Source organism: Brachycentrus maculatus, unplaced genomic scaffold, assembly GCF_059751285.1.
Source record: "Brachycentrus maculatus isolate JH-2025_06_01 unplaced genomic scaffold, ASM5975128v1 h1tg000653l, whole genome shotgun sequence".
Classification (NCBI taxonomy): domain Eukaryota; kingdom Metazoa; phylum Arthropoda; class Insecta; order Trichoptera; family Brachycentridae; genus Brachycentrus; species Brachycentrus maculatus.
This window is the reverse complement of record NW_028281389.1, coordinates 284298-308539: the sequence shown is the minus strand read 5'-3', so window position 1 is coordinate 308539 and position 24242 is coordinate 284298. Positions and strand designations below refer to the sequence as shown.

The 24242-nt window shown below is 34.4% G+C and overlaps 3 protein-coding genes across 11 annotated transcripts in view; 1 reads left to right on the top strand and 2 right to left on the bottom strand.

The window, feature by feature from the left end:
• shi (dynamin-1 shibire) overlaps positions 1 to 13977 on the bottom strand; it is a 69455-nt gene extending 55478 nt beyond the window's left edge. For all 6 annotated transcript variants that reach the window (XR_015838888.1, XM_088274284.1, XM_088274285.1 and 3 more), the window contains exons 1-2: positions 13737 to 13977; positions 9666 to 9739 (exon numbers count right to left, since the gene is read on the bottom strand). Coding sequence is in view for 5 of the 6 variants with exons in the window: in XM_088274284.1 (XP_088130410.1) it covers positions 9666 to 9739; positions 13737 to 13900 (238 nt within the window). In the remaining variant the exon portion in view is untranslated. The remainder of the gene's footprint in view (positions 1 to 9665; positions 9740 to 13736) is intronic.
• An 897-nt stretch (positions 13978 to 14874) lies between these two features.
• Positions 14875 to 16279, top strand: LOC148300794 (uncharacterized). Its single transcript, XM_088274278.1, has 2 exons — positions 14875 to 15535; positions 16038 to 16279. The coding sequence occupies exons 1-2, from the start codon at positions 14960 to 14962 to the stop codon at positions 16185 to 16187; spliced, it is 726 nt and encodes a 241-aa protein (XP_088130404.1). The 5' UTR covers positions 14875 to 14959; the 3' UTR covers positions 16188 to 16279.
• Positions 16280 to 18982: 2703 nt separating this feature from the next.
• Positions 18983 to 24242, bottom strand: part of LOC148300793 (uncharacterized) — a 45518-nt gene continuing 40258 nt past the window's right edge. For 3 of the 4 annotated variants that reach the window (XM_088274297.1, XM_088274299.1, XM_088274298.1), the window contains exon 17: positions 18983 to 23768. In XM_088274297.1, coding sequence (XP_088130423.1) covers positions 23590 to 23768 — 179 coding nt within the window. In that variant the 3' untranslated portion in view covers positions 18983 to 23589. The remainder of the gene's footprint in view (positions 23769 to 24242) is intronic. The other variant, XM_088274300.1, reaches the window with a different exon arrangement.

Below are 24242 nucleotides of genomic sequence, written 5' to 3'. Positions count from 1 at the left end.
CAGTGGCTCAGTCTGGTTAAACAGAAAAGAAACAAAAGAGAAAGTAGACAGGCGTGGAGTAGTAGGGTAGACGCTCGACTTTGAATCTGGCATTGTGGGTTCGATTCCCGCCAATTGCAAAATAAATTCAAGAAAGATCTATTTACACATTTTCCTTCCCTATCCTTACTATTCTACCTGCAAACTTTAAAAAAAAAACTCACATTACTTATATGTTAAATTTTATAATGCTAGTGAAGCAAGGAAAAAAATTAAAAATCAATGAAACGACAGTACAATCGAAAACATTGAAAATGGTGAATGGCAGTACTGTCACAAAGCATTCTGTCTACCATGAGAAATGTTAAGTATTGCGTATGTTAATGCTAAATCAAGTTATATTTATATTATATCTCAACATAAATGAAGAGGAATATAAAAGTCTGTGCATTTAAAGGGCTTACAACCTGTCATAGGCTGGTTTAAGTACTCACTTTATACACGTGTAACAAATTTACGCTATGTAAAATTATATTTATACGGATATCTCAACTGTTTTTGTTTTTTTAGTTTCTTCATTTATTTTGTACAATTTTCATTTTAACATATATTATTGAATTTTTTATAAGATAGTACATTTTTTAAAGTAGTATTGCGCAAAGAGAATGATGAATGATAAGGAGAGTGTCAGTATAGACATTCCCGAGGTTTTTGTGCCTAGCCTTGCACTATTCAATTCACAAGCGGCCCTTTGTTTTGCAATTACAATCGTTAACTACACTTATCGTTGCGAACAATTTGTCCGATTGTCACAGCAACATACTGTCATTCAATTATGAGGGCATTTATCAACAGTCCGTTATCAATGAAGCCTGGAAATAGTAAAATAATAGTACGTAATTAGCGGGAAGTAAAGCGCAGAGCAATTGCATGACCATCGCCACCCAAGGTTGCAATTATTGCCTTTTTTTACAATGCCAAAATGGACTCCTCCACTTGTTGCGCTTCAGCTAGTCAGGCAAAAAATGGGCAAATATCTTTGATGGCTAGTTTACATTGGTAGATTTGGTAGTGGCATTGAGAGATGAATTGTGTAGGAAACATGCTTTTGACAGTTTTTAGGACAGTTTGTATTTTATATATCGCTCACTCCTTTCAACAACGTCATATATCTAAAAACTTGATTTTTCAGGAGATTATTTTTCAAGTTTAAAAATATAATGAAATGTTTTAAAAATAAATATCAAGCCACTTATTGAACTTTTTACTGTGCAACAGATGTTTTTTCTCCATTTGAAACATTTTTTTTTTAAATAATTAAATAGTACCTTTTCTTCAAAATGCAAAAACAACACTTTCTGTCCTGTAGTGAGTAAATATTAAGTTTAAAATATAGCTTTCGCTGGGATATAGTACATTTTCTGGGCATTCCGAAAACATGCACAACTGAAAATTGTAAATTTTTGATATATGACATTGTTGAAAGGAGTAAGCGATATGTGAAGGTCCTCACCAAAACGATACATTTCCATTATAAATGATTTTAAATAATCAGGAATTCTAGCTTGTAAAATTGTCACGTTTTGGTGCAATTTAATGATTTCATATTGGTTTAACACAGGATTGGTCACGTTTTGTCGCAACTTTAATTAAGATTTCGATAGAATACAGTAAACAGAACAGATTTGTATATAAATGATTTTTTGTGTAATATTGGAAATGTAACTTTTTGGTGAGGACCTCCACATATCTAATAATGATAAAACCCTTATCTGCACCCCAATGGTGCATAGGGCACTGCGTCATATAAACGCAGTGTTATCTTGATCGTTTACACATGAAGGAAAGGTGATCAGTCCTCCGCTTCAGGTACCGGTCCAGGGTAATATTGAATAACCCTTCCTTGCTCTTACCCCTCCTTAAAACACCATTACCCCCATCCCTACCCTTTTGAAACCCAACAACTTGTACACTGTTTCTTTTTATATATATATATTTAGTAATAAATGAAACCCTGAAGAGGGCAACAGGTTGTTGCCGAAACTAGTTGGTTAATAAAAATGTGAGTGGATCAGAACACAAAGTATTTTTATTTCTCGAAATAATAAATAACTTTACATGATGCGTGTGCTATATACGGGCTGTGAAGATTTTCCTAGCTAGTTCCACCTTGTTCTCCAGCTTGTGCAATCAGATTTCTCAATGTAAACTAGGCTTGAATCGTTATCTAATATCAAATTGCTTGTTCATTGAAGTGGAATTCTAAATTATATCAATTCTTGGTGGATTTTAAATTCAAGATAGCTCAATGTGCTGGAAAATGAGGTTTTTTGATTTATGACATTCTTGAAAGGAGTGAGCGATATGTCAACTAATTCAGAATCAGTTTCACCTATGTTCAATAGGAGTAAGCTATATGTGATTAGCAAAGTTCTCAACTGATGGCGCCACAATCAGCCATACTTCAAAATTTACCGAATCACTACCCACATGTGAGAATAAATTGAGTATAAATTTACATTACTAATTTATAAGTATGGATAACTCAATCGGCTATGCTTGCTAACAAATTCAGCTAAATGTGTTAAGAATTTCGGTAAAAAAAAAATTAAACCCTTATCCGCACCCGACGGTGCATAGGGGACTGCATCATATAAACGCAGTGTTATCTTGGTCGTTAACACATGAAAGAAAGGTGATCAGCCCTCCGCTTCAGGTACCAGTCTAGGGTAATATTGAATAAATATTAGAGTAAAAAAATTACTTATATTTATTGGACCCCCCTGGGAATTGAACCCGGGACCTTCAGTACGGTAGCCCAGCGTACTGACCATTACACTACGGAGGCGGACATTGGCAATTTATACTCAATTTATTATTATTTATTCTCACATTTGGGTAGTAATTCAATGGATTTAGGAGTATGGTTGATTGTGGCGCCATCAGTTGAGAATTTTGCTAATCACATATAGCTTACTCCTATTGAACATACGTGAAACTGATTCTGAATTAGTTCACATATCGCTCACTCCTAAATCAAGAACGTCATAAATCAAAAGTTGTCGATTTTCAGTTGTGCATGTTTTCGGAATGCCCAGAAAATGTACTATATCCCAGCAAAAGTGGCATATTTTTAACTTAATATTTACCCGCTACAGGGCAGAAAGTGTTGTTTTTGCATTTTGAAGAAAAGGTATTGTTTAATTACTTTTTTAAATATACTAAATATTTTTCAAATGGAGAAAAAACCTTCAGGTTTTACCTAAAAAGATCTGTTGCGCAGTAAAAAGTTCAATAAGTGGCTTGATATTTATTTTTAATATATTGTTTTATATTTTTAAACTTTAAAAACGTTCTCCTGAAAAATCAAGTATTTTGATTTATGACGTTCTTGAAAGGAGTGGGCGATATGTAACAAAATAAGAATTTATTGTTTTTTTTCCAAACATGTTTTATTTGTCCAGTAACAGGGTTTCGTCGTTACTACCAGTCTAATGATGTCGGTAACGACGAAACCCGGAAAAGCATAGATGTTTCATCTCAAATTGAGACACCTATAAATTTATACTATTAATTTTAACAAAATGCATAGTAAATAATGCTATTAACAAATGATTGTACTGAACTACAGATTTTTTTTGACATCTCATCAAATATGGAGAAGAATATGGAAGTCTGGGCATTTACGGGGATGACGACCGTCGTAGGCTGGTTTGAGTGATCACTTTACACACGTGTAACATTCACCAATTCTACCCATTATTGACAACCACACAACTCAAATTCTTGGAAGTTTGGTTCACTCAATTGCGAAACGTTCTTGAATCATTAGAACTTCACTAGAGACATCTATCGGTGAGATGAAAAGAACCTTTGTATAGAGCATAAATTCTTTTATTAGTATGTGAAGTCCGAATCCTGGATTATAATCGCATACACGAGAAACGCCAGAATATATCATTTTTAATTTTTAATATTTTAGCTTATAATTTGACCAGGTATAATTGGAGATAATCCAGATTTCTGAACAAGTGTTTGGACACACTCAAAATGTTGTAAATAAAATCCAGAATTTTTCAATGAGGTGTAATTACCTCAATTTTTTCAGACTCTGTTTTAAGACGATTGTAGGAGGTGACTAAACATAGTGACTCAGATAAGCAAATGGTGAATGGAATATATAGATAGCATTTTTATCTCACTTTGTCGGCTTCCTTATCTAGTGGGTAATTACGCCTTATTAAAAAATTATGGATATCGATTAAATACATTTTTTTTTAAATATTTTGATATGGAAGAAGGTGGAATGCTTGAGTGTCCCAGGGCTTACGACGAGGCATTTGGCTGGACTAAAATATAGAATATTTTGTCTTGGTGATGTCTAGCGATATTTAAACTGTAGAAATTTAAATATTTCTAGACATCACATGTCACTCACTCCTTTCAACAGTGTCATATATCAAAAATTGTCAATTTTCAGTTGTGCATGTTTTCGGAATGCCCAGAAAATGTACTATATCCCAGCAAAAGCGGCACATTTTCTTAATATTTACCCGCTACAGGGTAGAAAGTGTTGTTTTTGCATTTTGAAGAAAACATATTGTTGAATTATTTTTTTAAACATACTAAATATTTTTCAAATGGAGAAAAAATCTTCAGGTTTTACCTAAAAAGATCTGTTGCACAGTAAAAAGTTCAATAAGTGGCTTGATATTTATTTTGAATACATCTTATTATATTCTTAAACATTAAAAATGATCAAGTTTTATGATATATGACGTTGTTGAAAGGAGTGAGCGATGTGTCAGGTTGTGGTCCAGTGGCTAGTGTCGCGGACTCATAAGTCAGAGTTTCTCAGTTCGAACCCACTCTACCACAGTTTGTTACCTATTTCTAATAATGAGCTGCTTAGTCTCACAGAAATAGTATGAAATTGAAATGTTTGTGTGAATAAAAAAAACAGGAATATATAAATATTTTTTTAAATAAAAATTTAAATTAAAATTAAATGTTGTATTACATTCATAAGGTTACTAATTTTACAAGGTCGTTAAAATGGTGGTCAAATAATAAAATGCAAATTATAATTGAATAATTTAAATTAAACCCATAAAACTCACTCCTTTCAACAACGCCATATCGTAGTCGTACAGGAGAAAGTGACCAACTAACAAAATATAAAAAGTTCAGCAAGGCCATTTAAGTCACTCTTGTTTGGCAAGAAAATAAACATCAATGCCGTTTGTCATTTTTAACAAGTCAATACTCCAAGTTTAAAATCCCTTTGGGATTTTTTCATGGCAATATTAAGCTAGTAAGATATCAAATAGTCAATGATCACGTTTTTGTAAACAAATGCACTTGGTCACTTTCTCCTGTATGACAACGATATATAAAAATTTGTCAATTTTCAGTTGTGCATGTTTTCGGAATGCCCAGAAAATGTTCTATATCCCAGCAAAAGCGGCATATTTTTAACTTAATATTTACCCGCTACAGGGCAGAAAGTGTTGTTTTTGCATTTTGAAGTAAAATGTATTATTTAATTTTTTTTTTTAAAAATATACTTAATATTTTCAACTGGAGAAAAAACCTTCAGGTTTTACCTTAAAAAATCTGTTGCACAGTAAAAAGTTCAATAAGTGGCTTGATATTTATTTTTAATACATCTTATTATATTCTTAAACATTAAAAATGATCAAGTTTTATGATATATGACGTTGTTGAAAGGAGTGAGCGATGTGTCAGGTTGTGGTCCAGTGGCTAGTGTCGCGGACTCTTAAGTCAGAGTTTCTCGGTTCGAACCCACTCTACCACAATTTGGTACCTATTTCTAATATTGAGCCGCTTAGTCTCACAGAAATAGTATGAAATTGAAATATTTGTGTGAATAATAAAAACACAAATATATATTTTTATTTTTAATAAATTTTTTTAATTTAAATTACATGTTGTATTACATTCATTAGGTTGCTAATTTTACAAGGTCGTTAAAATGGTGGTTAAATAATAAAACGCAAATTTTAATTGAATATTTTAAGTTAAACACATAAGTCATGATACTAACAAGTTGTCTGAACAACTGTACATACAAATAAATAACATACAACAACCAACATTCACTAAACACAACAAAAAACGCTGTTTATTTCTAACTACCTGTACCCGGCCACGCATTGCTGTGACTCAGTCTGGTTAAATGGAAAAAAAGAAGAGAGAAAGTTCATATAATAAAATAACAACCATGTAGTTTTATTCCACCTTTTTATTTTATCTAACTAGTGACCAGGTTTCGTCGTAACCGACATCATCAGACTGGTGTGAGGCAAGACAAAATTCTATGTTATATACACAACAAGGCAGGGGTTGAAAACCATGATTTTGTATATAATTTTTCTGACAAAATTAATTCAAATTTAATGAGTATTGATAATAATTACATTTAAGTTATGGTAAAAGTTTTAGGTATGATTTTATATAATTTTATAGAATTTGTCTAACCTCCCACCAGTCTGATGATGTCGGCAATGACGAAACCCGGTCACTAGTCAAATAAAATACATGTGGAAAAAACTATTTTGTTGTTATCTTATTCTATAAAATGCAGTTCCACCAAGAAATGTCAGTAAAATTTAATCTAATAAAAAGTATATATTTATAATAATCTGGGAATCAAACCTAGAACCTACAGGACGGTAGTCACATGCACTAATCACTACACTGCAGAAGCATATAAGAAATTTCATTAAAAAAAAAAAATAATAAAAGAGAAACATTTGTGTTTATATTATTTACAAAAATACTTCAATTTCATACTTTTTCTGTGAGCCTAAGCGGCTCATTATTTTAATTTTAATTTTTTATTTAAAAAAAAGAGAAATATTTGTGTTTTTATTATTTACACAAATATTTCAATTTCATACTATTTCTGTGAGCCTAAGCGGCTCGTTATTAGAAATAGGTGTCAATTTGACTCAAGAGTCCGCGAAGCTAACCACGGGACCACAACCCGACACTATTATATAATATTCAAAATTAATAATAATGTTGAAACATGTTTTGTAATCAAATATTAGTATCATAATATATGTGCATACATACAGCATATGCACCTATTGCCAGTAAAAAATAACGTTCTGAACCAGTTATGTAAGAAAGAAATGATTATATTTTATAAAAAAAATATGTCGACATCATCCATATGATAATTACATTTCGGCTTTATCCATGAGATCACTAAGTGATGATATAATCCGCACGATAATTAGCTACACATGTAAGAAGTTGGCTTTTTATACACATGTGTAAAAATAAATAAAAGTAATTATTTCACTCTAATATGTATTCAATATTATCCTGGACTGGTACCTGAAGCGGAGGGCTGATCACCTCTCCTTCATGTGTTAATGATCAGGATAACACCGCGTTTATATGGTGCAGTGCCCTATGCACCATTGGGGTGCGGATAAGGGCTTGAAGTTAATGTTGAAGTAAAAATAAAAATAAACCAATGATACCAAAAAAATACAAGAATATAAAAAAATATATTATAAGGAAATATTATTTATTGTTTCGGCATTTACTTTGTGGTAAGACATGTTAAAATGATTAAGGAAACACTTGTTTGTATACCACATGAGTTTATTAATGACTACTAGTTTCGGAAGCTTAACTAGTAGTCATTAATAAACTCAAGTGGTATAAAAACATGTGTTTCCGTAATCATTACAAAGAAAGAATCACAAGAAGAAGGCTGATCACCTTTTCTTCATGTGTGATCAAGATAACACTGCGTTTATATGATGCAGTGCCTTATGCACCATCGGGGTGCGGATAAGGGTTTGAAGTAAAAATAAAAATAAAACGATGACAAAAAAAATACAAGAATATATAAAAAAGGTTATAAGGAAAGAATGCAAGGCTGAGATAAGCATTAATGATAAAATTAAGAAAGGTGTGTAGAGATGGTTCGGACATGTGAATCGAATGAGTGAAGAAAGGATAGAAATTTATGAGGCGATTGTTATCGGTAATACAAGCAGAGGAAGATATAAGGCGATACCTACCCAATGACAAGTTGTAAGCCCCGTAAACGCCGAGGCTTCCATATTCATTTTCATCCGCGTTGAGATATGAATAACAAAATCTTTAAATTTATTTTTATTGTTATTTTATATCGTTAATAACAATGACATAATAAAAAAAAATTAAAAATATTTATAATGCTTATCAATACACTATTGTCAATAAGTAGAGATAAGATATGTCTGGAGGGTGTAAACTTGTATTGTTACTGATATTTTAACACTTGAAATATTTATATTTTTATGATAGCGTTGTACGATCAACAATTTAAAATGCACGATAACAGTTTTTGGAATATTTACCCTTTGACTGATGTGTTTAAATTAAAATTTTATTTGGAAAAAGGGCATGTATTTTTCATTCAAATATATGATATAAGGATTATGCAGTCGAAATGCGATCCCTCAGACGAATGTGTGGCAAAACGATGTTTGATAGATGTTCGAATGATGAAATAAGGAAAGAATGTAAGGCTGAGATAAGCATTATCGATAAAATTAAGAAAGGTGTGTTGAGATGGTTTGGACATGTGGAGCGTATGAGTGAAGAAAGAACGGTTAAACAAATTTATGGGGCGAATGTAGTCGGAAAAAGAAGCAGAGGACGACCGAGGAAAACTTGACACAATCAGGTATTTCAAATACTTGAAAGCGGCCGGGTCAGGAGTCGTAATAATTGTCGGGTATGTATGAGGAGATGCATGAATGTAGAAGAGGCAAAGAATGTTTGCAAAGACAGAGTGGTGTGGCGTTCGATTCTCCCTGCTTACCCCTGCGGAGAAGCGGCGTGATGGTTAGTTAGTTAGATTATGCCTGAAAAATCCTTCATGGAAAAACCCTGACACGAAGATCAGCCGCAAAATTGAAATATTTGTGTGTGATCCATTGTGACATATGGAATCGAATGCAGAGCGGACACTGCAGTAACTAAAAACGCGCTAAGAGTGTCAGAAATGAAGACTCTAAGGAGCATATCTGGCAAAAGTCTACGAAATAGAATAAAGAACACCAGGATAAGAGAAATATGCGAGATCCAAGATGTCGTTAGGTGGGGAAGTCAACAAAGAAGACAATGGTATGCGCATGTGAGAAAAATGGGACAATCCAGACTCCCCCACATTGCACTGCACAACCGACCCCAAGGAAGAAGACTCCCGGGCAGACCACCAAAGAGATGGATTGACAGCTGGGAATCGACATCGCAGAAGGCTAAATCCCTCATAAGTCAAGCTATTCAGATCTTAATATTTTTTCTACTCTGTCCGCCTCCGTAGTGTAATGGTCAGCACGCTCGGCTACCGTTCTGGAGGTCCCGGGTTCGATTCCCAAGGGGGGTAAAATAAATATAAGTGATTTTTTCACTGTCATATTTATTCAATATTGCCCTGGACTGGTATCTGAAGCGGGAGGGCTGATCACCTTTCCTTCATATGTAAACGATCAAGATAACACTGCGTTTATATGACGCAGTGCCCTATGCGCCATTGGGGTGCGGATAAGGGTTTTATTTATTATTATTAAACACATTTTTTTCACAACATTTTTACTGTGTCCAAATACTTGTCCACAAATCTGGGTAATAACAATTTTAAATAAACTTACCGGCAGTATTGTGAATGAGTTGCAGAATCAGTGGACGGCGTGTAACGATACCGCTTCCTCTGGGTAGGAAATCCCTGAGAGAAAAAGAAACAGTACGTTATTTATGACGACAATTTGAAGCGCCAAATTTGTGATTTTCATTTAATAATTTATTACATAAGCAGGAGTCAGTTAATATGTTTTCTCGCTCACAACCAAGATCAAGATTATCTTCAAACTTCATCCCCACCCCAATGGTGCATAGGGCACTGCATCATACAAACGCAGTGTTATCTTGATTTTTAACATATGAAGGAAAGGTGATCAGCCCTCCGCTTCAGGTGCCAGTCCAGGGTAATATTGAATAAACATTAGAGTGAAAAAATCACTTATATTTATTTGATTCCCCACTGGGAATGGAACCCGGGACCTCCAGAGCGGTAGCTGAGCGTGCTGACCATTACACTACGGAGGCGGACAAAGATTTATACTTCATTCAAGTTCTTTATTCCCATCTATGATAAATTATAAATAAAACACTCGTTTTTTACCACTTCAGTATAATATTGTTATGGCTACAAATGATTCTATATACAGGTTTGAATATAAACTCATCACTTTATTCAAACCCGTAGATGGAGGCATCTGTAGCTTCTGAAACTAGTTGTAACAATATAACACTCAAGTGGTAAAAAACAAGTGTTTTATTTATAATTTAATCATGTCTTACGACACAGTAGGGTCGGAAGAATCTATTTTCATATTTAACATGGCATTATATTTAACAATTTTTTAACACTAAGAACGGGAAAGACATTTCTACCCGTTCGGTCAATTGCTGCTTAAGGATGGGAAGGGTATTTATACCTTCTGCGCCGGCCTTATTTCAATGTCAGAAAGAAGGAATTACATATTTAATTTTTTTTATATGAATATTATGTACCAATCTTTTTGTTGAGTTTTTAACTATATGTACATAAATTTCAAATCCCATCGCAACCATACAGAAATTATACCTAACTCAGATATTATTTTTGATTTATTAATTTTAAACTGTCATACATTGATTTTCCTTACATTCATCTAAGGCAACGGTTCTCAAAGTGTGCTCTGCAAGGCCTCTGCGAGGGTTCCACTGCTACAAGCAGCATAACAAAAAAACAACTTCACACTTCTCAATACATGGAAGCAATTGTAGCAATTTACAGAGAAATCAATACAGTATTATTTTGTGTGTTGTATTATTGTGTTGTTTTGTATACTGATGTACAAATCAGTAGTGAATAATGTATATATTTTTTATGATTTTTACTCAAGGATAATAATTAATTAATAAATATATAAAACTAGGACTTGCTCATTTAAATGAACAAGACCTAGTTGACCCCCCTTAAGGGCATCGTGGAATTAATTTATAGTTTAATAATAAGTCTCATATTTTATAATATGAGACTTATTATTAAAGTTATATTTATATATATAATATAACTTATTAATAAGTTATATTATTTGATCAACTTGACATTGGCAAAAGCAATATATTTTATATGCAACGCCAATATATATTTAAAAATATATATATATATGTATATATATATTTAGCATTTCTAAAAGGTTCCGTTGTCGAAAAAGTTTGAGAGCCGCTGATATAAGAAATCGCATTTTTATAGAATTCAGCTTTCTTTTAACAATTGGATGGTTCACATCTATGCATTAGTGTTGGGACTAGCACTCAGTAGTGTACTGCGAGCATACTTATATAAGCAAACAATGTATTTAACACAGCATTTATTATATTCCTTGCATTCACTCTTTGCTTTATCCATATTTCCATCTTTTGAAAACGTACTTCCAAGATTGAAAATTCTTGCACTTGTTACAGATACAAATCTTTCATTGGGTCAATCAATTACCTCTTTCTTTCAATACTTTATCAAACTTTTGACTTATTTTCACTAATTACCAATATGTCAACTGATTGTTAACGGTGATATAAGGAAAGAATGCAAGGCCGAGATAAGCATTATCGATAAAATTAAGACAGGTGTGTTGGGATGGTTTGGGCTATGAATCGAATGAACGAAGAAAGAATAGTGAAATAAATTTATGAGGGGAATGTAGTTTGAAGAGAGGAAGACCGGGGAAAATTTGGCATACAACATTTTGAGTGTGTCCAAATACTTGTTCACAAAATCTGGATTATCTCCAATTACAGGAGTTATTTTCATATTATTTTTTGACATCTCATCAAAGATGAAGAAGAATATGGAAGTCTGGGCATTTACGGGGCTGACGACCGTCATCGGCTGGTTTAAGTGATCACTTTACACACGTGTAACATTCACCAATTCTACCCATTATTGACAACCACACTACTCAAATTCTTGGAAGTTCTATATATATGAACCAATTTAGAAACCTTGTTCTTGAATCACTAGAACTTCACTAGAGACATCTATTGGTGAGATGTAAAGTGATACAGTGATAAAGTGTACTGTATTGTGTATTGTATTTACACTGTATTTGTATTTATTTGTAAAGTGATCACTTAAACCAGCCGATGACGGTCGTCAGCCCCGTAAATGCCCAGACTTCCATATTCTTCTTCATATTTGATGAGATGTCAAAAAATAATATGAAAATTTGGCATGATCAAACGTTTCAAATACTTGAAAGCTGTAAGGTCAGGAGTCGGAATCATTGGCGAGTATGTAAGAGGAGATGCATGAATGTGGAATAGGCGAAGATTTTAACAATTAACAATGAATATGGGAGTCAAACACTGCAATATATCGTTCCAAACATTTTTTATTTGTTGCCGACGGAGGTTAGAGGACAAAATAAAAATGGAACAAAGGCAAAATAAAGGGATGGGTGAATGATCATGAGTTAATTTCATGAAAATTGTAAAATGCTTATATTCTTAATTTTTCTCTTTTTTGTGTGTACATTAGGTTAAAAACAATAAAAAATGTATTAAAAAAGAACTCCACCGACAAGACACACAAGGTGGCTTGGTGGGTCTCTGCAAAATATTGTTTTTAAATATGTTTAAAATTGTGATTGAAATAAATGTATACAATTTATGTTAATAAAAATAAATAAATAAATTGTTTGCAAAGACATATTGATGTGGCGTTCTTTCCTTTCTTCCTACCCTTACGATGGAGCGACGTGATGGTTGGCTATTTTTTTTAATGTTTTTTTTTTCAAGCAAAAATTTATAATTTTTTTTATTCTGTGAGTTATGGCATTGTACGCGCCTTGTAGCCTACCAGAGATTTAGCTTTATTGAGTTCCAAATTCGGACTTAGTACAGTTAAACAAAATATTTATATATAATTTTTTGACATCTCATTAAAAATGAAGAAGAATATAGAAGTCTGGGGATTTGCTTCTTCCATATTCTTCTTCATCTATGTTGAGATGTCAAAAAATAATATGAAAAATAACTGCTATAATTGGAGATAATCCAGATTTGTGGACACACTCAAAATGTGGTAAAAAAATATTTATATTTTCAGCGTATTTCTTCTCTCTTAAAAGCTCTGTATTTTTAAAATTCAAAATGACTGAAATTAGACATAGGCACTTCTAGCATTAGGCCAGATGTATTTCGCTAAGTAATTGCATAATTGGAGAAAACTATTTCTTATAAGCGTCGAAAACGGCAAAACGAATGCGTAACTCGGATATTTGCAATTAAAAACAACACGAGTCTTTGTTGCGAGTGGGGTAATGTCAGGTACTTTGTGATTGACTCATCCATACATGGAAAATGTTACCTAATTATCGGCTCTAATTGTACTTCATACGAGCACACAGGATCAATAGGGCGAGATGAATTCCATCATTAGAAAGGAAATAATTCATATCGGCTGTAGACTCGGAAATCAAAGGAATTCGAACGAATTCGTGGTCATAAACAATGGTCAAGAGTTTGATCAACCTGTCAAAGTCATCTGTCATGCGTCATTTCTAATGCTAGCATAAATCGGACTCTCGTCGGGGCGTAAGAAAGACAAAACCTTCCTCAATGTTAAGACGTAACGACGAATATTGATTGCAAATTGTAAACACTGAATACTGTACCTTCCGACAAAATTTTCCAAAACGGAGCTCTTCCCCGCTGATTGGCCGCCCACCACAGCGATTTGTGGTAAATCCAGTTGCATATGAACACCCAATTGAGTAAAAGCATCCTGCAACTTATTCACGATGGGAATAAGTTGCTCCATGCCCGTATTCCCGGACATTTTGCGCCGGTTTTATAAGAAACCTTTCACGAGAGACCAACTAGATATCCTCTTGGACGTTTACCGATTTTCAATATGGTGGAGGAGGAAAAATGCGCATGCGCCCGAATTCTTTAGGAGTGTCAATCGAAATATTGTATCTCTTTTCCTCTGCGCCTTTTCAGCGCGCGGGACAGAGTCAAATACAGTGATCACTTCATCGTTCCGAACCGTCAAAACAAAATCATTACAAAGTCATATTTCGGCTTTTGGCGATATTTTGCGCAATTTAAAATTCAAATTTTATTTTTATTTGATAGTAAAAAAATACGTCACATTCCAAATCACAACAGGAAAAATATACAATCATCACATTGAATTCAAAATAAATGCAAAGGAGAAAATCAATACACGTAGCTCTTGCGCATTTGAAATATAGGGCAACAAATTGAAAATTTGTTGAAAGGACAAACGACTATCGAATCAATTGTGTATTATTGATTAGCTTTACGATTTGTTGGCAACAAATATATTTATTCGTCTCCGTACTTAGCATATTTTACAAGGTGTAGTTTTTACAAATTTGTTTTTGACCAACAAAAAAGCATTTTTATTATTTTCAAGTATTTTTACTTTACCCTAATAATGTATGAACAAATTTAAGGATCACAATGTTTTGACATCATCCACGATAAAGATAACGCTACATAATAATTTGGAGAATAATAAATTTAACAAATTCAAATGGTTGTAGTCAAAATTAAATGAGAAACAATAATATTATACCCTCTATTACCATATATGGGATTAAAATAAATGAATTTTAATTTTCTCGATTCTTAGATTTTTTATTTAAAAAAAATATATAGTCTTGTGGGTAGGTTGAAATGACAAGTAGATACTTTTATTATATAATATATTTTTAAGTGTGGTTACATTAAAGATCGACCATAAACAAAAAAGTCATAATCATAGAGAATAGAATATGTCATGTTTTCAAATTTTGACAGTTTAAGCAGTTTGTAGTTTAAAGTTAAAAATTGACATTTTTTATTAGTTTTTTAATTCGATCTCGTAAACATGACTAACCCTAATATATACTCGCTTATTTCCAAAACAGTATTGGCTTCTCCAGAGCTTTCTAATCCTTTACAAATATTGGACGAAAGATTGAAACAAGAAAAGGAATTTATTGAAATGCAATCGGAAATTCGTTCTCTGTACAAAGATTGCGAGACGGAAGACGCCTGCTCAAATTACAGATATGTCGCCGATGATATGATTACAAATATAACAGACGGTCGGTTCAAAGAATTTCTACAATCCAAGCCACAAATTATTGACATGGACGAAGCAGCTATGGCGCAAACACGAGAACGATTTTTAGTTATAAATGACGAACTGAAAAAGTTAAAAGACAAAATTAAACTGGAAAATGTTTCGGACAATTGTGATCTTTTAAACAGCGTAAAGAAGCTTCATTCGGAGAAAGCATCGAGGGAAGCTCTGGATAAATGTGTTCAGTCTATGGCGCGACTAAAGGCAAACTTCGAGAGGATTGATGTGCACGAGAACCTAATGAAAAACAGTAAAAGGGATCTGGAACTTGAAGACAAACTAAGGAAGATCAAATCTGATATTGACAATTTTAACAAGGTACTTAACTATTACGCACTGATTAGTACTGCCATACTTTGTACAGAGGATATTTTATAGGCACTGTACGTCCCGTTCAAAACTAGAATTGTATCTTACTGATACTAGGATTGGATGCTTCGGGAGATTTGCATTAGATTAGTCTAGGAAAAACACCATGTACGAGATCACAAGGACCCTAAGTGATTCAGAAGGGAGGTTTCTTTTTATGGTCTTAAGTTGCCGCAGGTGAAAAGAAAACACACCGACGGTACTATTTATTTTTTAAGCGGCAAGTCCGTGTCTAAATAAATTCCATGAAGCTAAATATTACCTATAAATACCACTTTTTCTTAAAATCTACTGTGAAACGTGTTTCGATGCATTCCGCATCATTTTCAAACACCATATGTGTAAACACATACAAAATAAAGTAATACATTAATTAAAAATGGATAGATTTTACCACAAAGTGACTGCCGAATAAATTAATGATATTAAAGATGACAATTTATATTTTCAGTTGATTGAAGCTAGAAAATCAATCCTGGATATGAGCCAACTGAAGGAAGAAGACAGACTGTCTTCAACGGCTCCGTCTCGCTTTGCCAACGTGATTTCTGGACTTCTGGAAGAAGTGGAGCGTGCCAATTATGCGATGGAAGATTCCTAGTATAACTATTAACACTAATTATTTTTTACATAAATCACTTTTTTTATTTATTATTTTTAAAAATATAAAATTTCAGAAAACACTACTCTTATTTTTACCAATGGTCAGCTTATGGGCGCTTGTCCACTACCCGGAATACAGTGTAATTTTACCGTCCGGCAAGTCAGTTAGCGTTTTAAAACGACAATTGGCTTGTGCTTTTGTCCATCTTTCTTCGGATCGGAGCTCTTGATCGGTGCGTGAACACGTTGCGCGTAAATTCGATCACTCTAAATTGTCGTAGTCGCTTTCATTTTTCAAAACCGGACGGTCAAATTCCGGGTAGTGGACAATCGCCCTGTCTTTCCCTGTTTATTTATTTTTGTGATTGTTTCGTCTTCGAATGATGTTTTATTTATTACTATTTACTAATTCTCCACCACCCTGTTAACACTCTTTCCCGTTCCGCTCCGGTTTCCCCTACTTAGCTATGCGTTGGTGTCTGGTTAACCTTTCCAGGAGTTTGGATGTAAATGAAGGTCGGTGCGAATTTTCCTCAAAGGAGCATCGACGTTAATGAACGTCAAAGTCTGTCTGTCAGTTGGTATGATGTGACTTGTATAGCAATGACATCTGTTATTTGTCATAAAATGAGATCTAGAGATTTTAATTTTTATCTTCATAATAGATTTATTATTTTAGTTGTTTTAGTTGCGAGTTATTTTAATTTTTATCTTCATAATAGATTTCATGAAAAAATTTTTTTTTATGTAAAATTATTCCACTCCCCAGAGAAAGTCGGACTTCCGGAAAATAAAGGTTACATATTTCTATTGTTTCATTTCACAATGCTTGGGGGTATAATACATTTGTTTTGTTCCACCGTCTGCAGACATATTGTCTGGTTTGCAGACTTCAGAATAACATACAATTGTCCATTTTGACACCTCAACATATATGAAGAAGAATATGGAAGTCTGGGTATTCACAAGGCTTATGACCTGTCATCGGTTGGTTAAGTGATTACTTTAAACGTGTGCAACATTCACCATTCTACCCATGATTGCCGGAACTGCCAGCACTTAGAACCTGTGTCCTAATTTTTTTAAATGTCTTCAATATGACGACAGAGCTATTCCTCGTTTGATGAGATTTTTAATAATTTAGGTCAGTGTCTTCATTGTAGACAGCTTTGTGACTTTATAAAGTATTTTTAAATATGGTGTATATTACTGCGCACTTTGTATTCCTCAATTTAGATTTTCATATAGTAAAGACTAATAAGCAAAATGTAATAAATAAAGTAGGTACTTTTTCTCTGTGTAAGGGTGTTAGGGTAACATATTTTGTTGAATTCTCGAGCAAACAATACATACAAGTACAGTGGAACCTCTCATAACAAGTAATTCAATGAGTAAAAAAAAAAGTGAAAATGTTGCTCCCTTGACGAGTGACATTTCGCTTAACGTGTAACAAAGAAAGGGCAAGTCACTTTTTCACAACATTTACTTATTCATTAAAGCACAAAAATGTTTCACTTCACGAGTAAGATTCTGGAACGCAATATGCTCATTATGAGAGGTTCCACTGTGCAGTACTGTATTTTTTGAGAAAACACCCCTACTAATTCTTGTTTAATCAAAAATTAACTGACCATCACGCCGCTTCGTAGTCGTACAGGAGAAAGTGACCAACTATCAAAATGTAAAATGTTCAGGAGGGCCATTTAAGTCACTTTTGCTTGGCAAGAAAATAAACATAACTAACTAACTGACCATCACGCCGCTTCACCGCAGGGGTAGGCAGAGAGAATAGAACGTCATACCACTCTGTCCTTGGAAACATTCTTCGCCTCTTCCACGTTCATGCATCTCCTCATACATACCCGCCGATTGTTTCGAATCTTAACCAGACCACTTTCAAGTATTTGGCATACCTGATCGTGCCAAGTTTTTCTGTCTTCCTCTGCTCCTTTTTCCAATAACATTCGCCTAATAAATTTGTTTTACCGTTTTTTCCTCACTCATTCGTTCTACATGCCCAAACCATCTCAACACACCTTTCTTAATTTTATCGATAATGCTTGTCTCAGCTTTGCATTCCTTCCTTATTTCACTATTCGAACATCTATCATACATAGTTTTGTCGCACATTCTTCTGAGAGATTGCATTTTGACTGGATTCAGTCTACTTTCATCCTTCTTTTGCTAAACTTTTCTTTTGTTTAACCATATTCCTGATAACCTGGCATTTTCACAAATTTCGGCCACACGAGGTCCACATTAGGCATAGTTTCAGGGACTCTTGTATTTTCTTATGCAACACTATTGAAGGTACATACCAGTGGCGGTACTTCCCTAGAAGCCCAAAAGCCCGGCTTGCCTAACAATTTCAAATAAAAATGACTAAATCTAGACCAAATGATTAAAAATACATAATTAATGTATGACTTTTTTTTAAATTATCGCGCGCTTATATGATTATTAAACACTATGCATGCCATTATATGGTGATGATTGATATCTGACGAAGATATTTTGTTACAGTGAACATTTTCTTTATTGAAAGGTGATGGCTATACCTTACAAAAGTTACATGTATGCATATTTTTATATTGATTACAATTCATTGTTTATATTTATAATACTTTCTGGGTGCTTACTACACTGGGAATGATATGAGGTGAAGAAATTATAGGTACATCATGTATTCACGAATGTGAAAAATAATGGGCTTGCCTTACTGGTAAACCCTAGGCACGCCACTGGTACATACTTACCTTGTCTGAAGATGACTGAAGAAATAAAACACGGTAATTCGAATTATTCTCTGTAAAATTTTATTAGGCAATAATATTACTAGTGTAAACAGTTTTTTTTTGTTCTCCAACCTATCCCCCCTCGTTTTATTATTCGAAGGGAGAACTCTTAAAACACTACGTTTTGAAATATCATTGGTGTCTGCGATGCGATAGCTCTCTGCCGCACACCCACCCACTACCAGAATAATACTTGCCGCGACCCGCAACCTCCGTAACGCCCACAAATACATACTCGACTATAAAATTACAACCAGTCTGTAATAATAAGCTTCATATTCTTAAGGGATTATCGTGATTTTATTACTCGATAGGTGTTCAGTCTTATGGTACGCCAGTCGACAGCCACGCCGGAAGTTAAACCTGGGCCTCTAATTAATTTTACTGCCCAACATGGACATTAATTGAACAAGTATAACTTACGGATGATCTCGCAACCAGCTTTCGGTGCTTTGTGGACATTATGGAATTTGCGGGTGTTCGTTTTCTTTGACCGGCTGCATCAGTGAAATTAATTCCAAAATTCAGCGGAGTCTCAACACTTTGTGGTCCGTATTAGTACATGTTTTAGTCACCAGAATCAGGTAGCCGCTCGCATACTCATTTAGTCCCTGGTTTTCAAGCCACGGTACATTTATTTGAAACTATTTCTTCCATCGTATTCAGTCTAGAAGCTTGTTTTAGTGAAAGCATAAAATATTTTTTTAACCTGTAACATGTATATTTACAAGCATTGTTATCTTTGCGGTATGGTAATATAACACTCTCCTTATCATTCATCTTTCACTTTGTGTAATACCACTTTAAAAAAACACTACTTCGTGACCACCAGTTTCCGAATAATCATTCCATCATCGGGTCAACTCTAGACTTCAACTGTGGACTGCAATTTTATTTTTGTATAAATGTCAGACCGTAACAATTCCATTTTAATCTACATTTGACCTGATGACAGAATAATTATTCCGAAACCGGTAGTCGCGAAGTGGTGTTTTTTAAAAGCGGTATTACACAAAGTGAACGATGAATGATAAGGAGTGTTGTAACATATATTGTTACCATTATTTTATTAAAAATTAAACACTTGAATAATCCACTTAGTTGAGTTTTATTTTTATTTACGACTAGTTTCGAAAACGACAATTGTTTTCATCTTCTGGTACAAATTAAAACTTAATTAATTTAGTTTTAATTTGTACCAGAAGATGAAAACAATTGTCGTTTTCGAAACTAGTCGTAAATAAAAATAAAACTCAATTATGTGGATTTTTCAAGTGTTTAATTTTTAATAAAATAATCATGTCATTCCACAAAGTTAATGCCGAATCAATAAATAATATAATTGTTACCATTACGCAAATTGGCCTGCCTGGACTGGTAACTTTAAAGGGCGTCGGCACACAAAGTGTTGAGACAATAAAAATAAGACACTGGAATAGAAGTCGGTTTTTTTCTGACCAAATACTTTTCTTAGAGATCTAATACTCGAATGACAAATATGAAGGCCGTTATAACAAATTTGCTAGTAACTTTTGCAGTGAAAACTTTTGCTGGGGAGTATTTTATTTTTATTACATCAAAGTTCCGACATCACATTTATAAAACATCACAAACCGCCAACAGATGACTACACAATACAATGTTTATATTTATCGTTTAATACCTCCGACATACATATATATACATCCTTACTCCTTCTAGTCATAATTTATACTGCCCGGAGTATTAAAATATAGTTTTGAGATATCAATGTTTAATATTAGGGGATACAGTACAAGTTTAAAAAAGAAAACAAATCGGAATTTTGCATGATCAATTGCCAACTTTGAACGGAAACTGGGAATGTTTCGATACCAATTTTGTCAAATGTAACTCTTTAATATATTGCACAGTCGACGTACACACACTAATGGACAAGTTAACCGAATTATCTTAACTGACACTGAAGCATTTAGCAGAAGATGAGAGGGGTCCAGGCATGCACGGCTGATATGATATTTTATTACTATCACAATTTTTTATGAAAAAACGTTATTTTCTCCATACTGCCATATTGCATTCAAATATTTTCCACAGATTCCATTTATATAGAAAGATCAACAAAGCCATAGGCAGTATTTCTCATCTTCAATGATCAGTTTCGGTAAAATTTACAAAACATCGGTTAAGGTATTATTATAATAAATTCAGCTGTTTTTCATGCAATTAGAAGATGATACGGAAATACCAAGTATTTCGATATTATCTCCTTTCTGTTGTGTCATATCAACTAGTTTAGGTATTAAATCTCCAAATTAAGCTTCGGTAATGTTTTATATATTGTAACCCCTCCTATGTCGCAAAGTGCCTACTGAAATGAAATTTTACAGAATTTTTTAAAACACATTTTGTCCTGTACAACATATTTGTATGGAGTCACTAGGGCCCAAAAAAAGTTATTAATTATATGTTTTTCGTTAGTTTAAATTAAACATATAATCACTTACATAATAATTTCAGTATACAAAAATTTAACACCTGTATAAGACCACATTTGAGTTTATTAATGTAAACACAATGAGTTTTGACAATTACAAACAATCTCATTATACCCGTTGATGAGAGCGCCTGTAGTTTTCAAAACTAAGTAACCGACTATCACGCCGTTTCCCCGCAGGGATAGGCAGAGAGAATAGAACGCAACACCGCTCTGTCATTCCAAACATTCTTCGCTTCTTCCACATTCGTGCATTTCCTCATACATACCCGTTGATTAATTAAACTCCTAAACTAGTCGTGTTTATATTGACTTTTAATTCAAGTTTTACTTGGTAAATATCACTATGTATTTATTGAAATCTATTGTGACACGTGTTTCGATGCATTTCGCATAATTTTCAAACACTGTTACGTTGCGGAATGCGTCGAAACACGCGTCACAATAGATTTGAAGTAATAGTGGTATTTACCGAGTAAAACTTGAATTAAAAATGGATGGATATCACCGCAAAGTGACTGCCGAATCCATTAATGATTTTTTTTTTATATCGATTAACACAAAGGTGATCTTATACAAATGTTTTAATTATTTTTTATATCAAAATCATCATGCTATTGCACAAAATTAATGCCAAATTTGATAAATAATAAACTAAAATAATGAATAAATTTTTTTAAAAATAATTAAGGTTACGTAGTAAATGTAGGAGGGGTCATTGTGTGTATAAATATAAAAATTAATCAACGCAGAAATCGTTCTTTGCAAATATGACAATTCATGGATAAAATTTACAAAATTATTGCTACGGAAATATTGCTTATCTCAAGTGCAAAAGTGATATATATCGGCACGTCTCCGGGAGACAGTCCCCGTTTGTATCGCGTCATCGTTGCGAGCCGGCCACAGAGACGATAATTCTAAAATAAAATATAGACATAATGTGATGAAACCCGACACACACAACGCATGCATCTCCGCGTCCCGCCCGGGCACATCGCCGAGCTCCGAGCGCAAACCAATGACGACACTCTCATCCGCACCCGACGGCGCGTAGGCCACTGCGTCTTACAAACGCAGCGTTATCTCGAACGTTAACACGCGAAGGAAAGGTGATCGGCCCTCCGCTTCAGGCGCCAGTCCGGGGTGATATCGAACGAATATCGGAGCGGAAAAAATCGCTCGTTTTCGTTCGACCGCCCCCCCTGGGAATCGAACCCGGGACCTCCGGTGCGGCAGCCGAGCGCGCTGACCGTCGCACTACGGAGGCGGACAAAGACAAATATTACAAATTATTTTAGTATCACAATAGATTTAATTGTAACTGTAGCGATGTTCCGGTAAAAGCCCGCAACTTGTACGTCTCTTCATATAAACTAGTGTGTTCTCGCGCCGGTGTCCGGACCATCGGGAGTCCCCCCCCGGACCGTACACAATTCATCTCCAAAAACATCTAGTTAGACGAGTGACATTTGATCGGTGCGCAAATAGGAACACTTTAATTTCTAAATGAGCGCTTTTATCCTCGTCAAAATCGTAGCGTCGACACAAATGTGAATAAATAAATATATATATATATTATTATATTAAATACAAATTACGATTCCTCCTCATTTTTCCTTCGCACTCCCGACGGCTACTGCCCCGATGGGTCGAGTGCGGCGACATATATATATATAGTATAGACACGAAACTAAACAAATCTAAACATTAAAACTAACGGGAAAAGTATTGCCTTGGAAACGAGAATAAAGCACCAATGGAAAAGAATAACGTCGCTATCAAACAATTCGCAAATTCCTTACCGCTTACAATATTACACAATAAGGAGAAGGGGAACTATTACAGACTCGGTTTATCATTACTTTCTTTACACGATAATCATAGATATAGAGTCATTGTTTATTTGGCAGGAAATAAATACAATCCTTAGATAGAAGATTACACAGACGACTCGGGTCGGTTAGAATTTCAAATAAAATAGGGTTTCGGCTGTTCCGAATGTCCATCGACGCGCGACACTTCTGGAATGCGATGCCGTCCGGGAAATACGCATTTCCGAAATGAACCTCTATCTATTCGATACAAGAGTAACAGCGCCGGCAGAGTGGAGCGCTCGCGGCGCGTCTCTAGTCCTTCTTGTCCGGCTCGGGGGCCTGGGGCGGGGCGGACGCGGGGGCCGCGGCGGGCGCGACGGCCTCGGGGGCCGCGACGGGCGCGGGGCTCTCGGGGCCGGGCGTGGCCGCCTTCTGCGCCTCGCCGGGGGCGCCGCCGCCCGCCTGCTGGTTGCCTGATGGGAGAGGAACGACTATAAAACGATTGGGGGGGGGAAAAAAATGTTAGCGGGTTAGTAAACAAATTACAAGACACATTAGTTATTCGTACATTATTATAGCGATATTACAAATTCATGCAAATCCACTACAAATCCTAAACCATCCACTATTACAAAACAGAGACAATTATATAACTACATAAAAATCAAAATATTTTCCCAATACATCCACAGCAAGAATTAAAATGTTTTTTTTTTTTGGTAAATACATTTTTTATCTCTCGACTCTAGAGACAATTACATATATAACTACAAAATATTTTTTTATTTATTTTCACATTTTACCCCAGTACATCTCCACATTTAAATTTTTTTTCTTCTATCTCTGACTGCATGACACTGCCATCCAATCAACACAATTTTGAGGCCCATGCTGAATAATTTTAGAGAAACATCCACAAACAAAATCTTTCAAAAGATGCATTGAAATTCTAGAAATTTACTTTT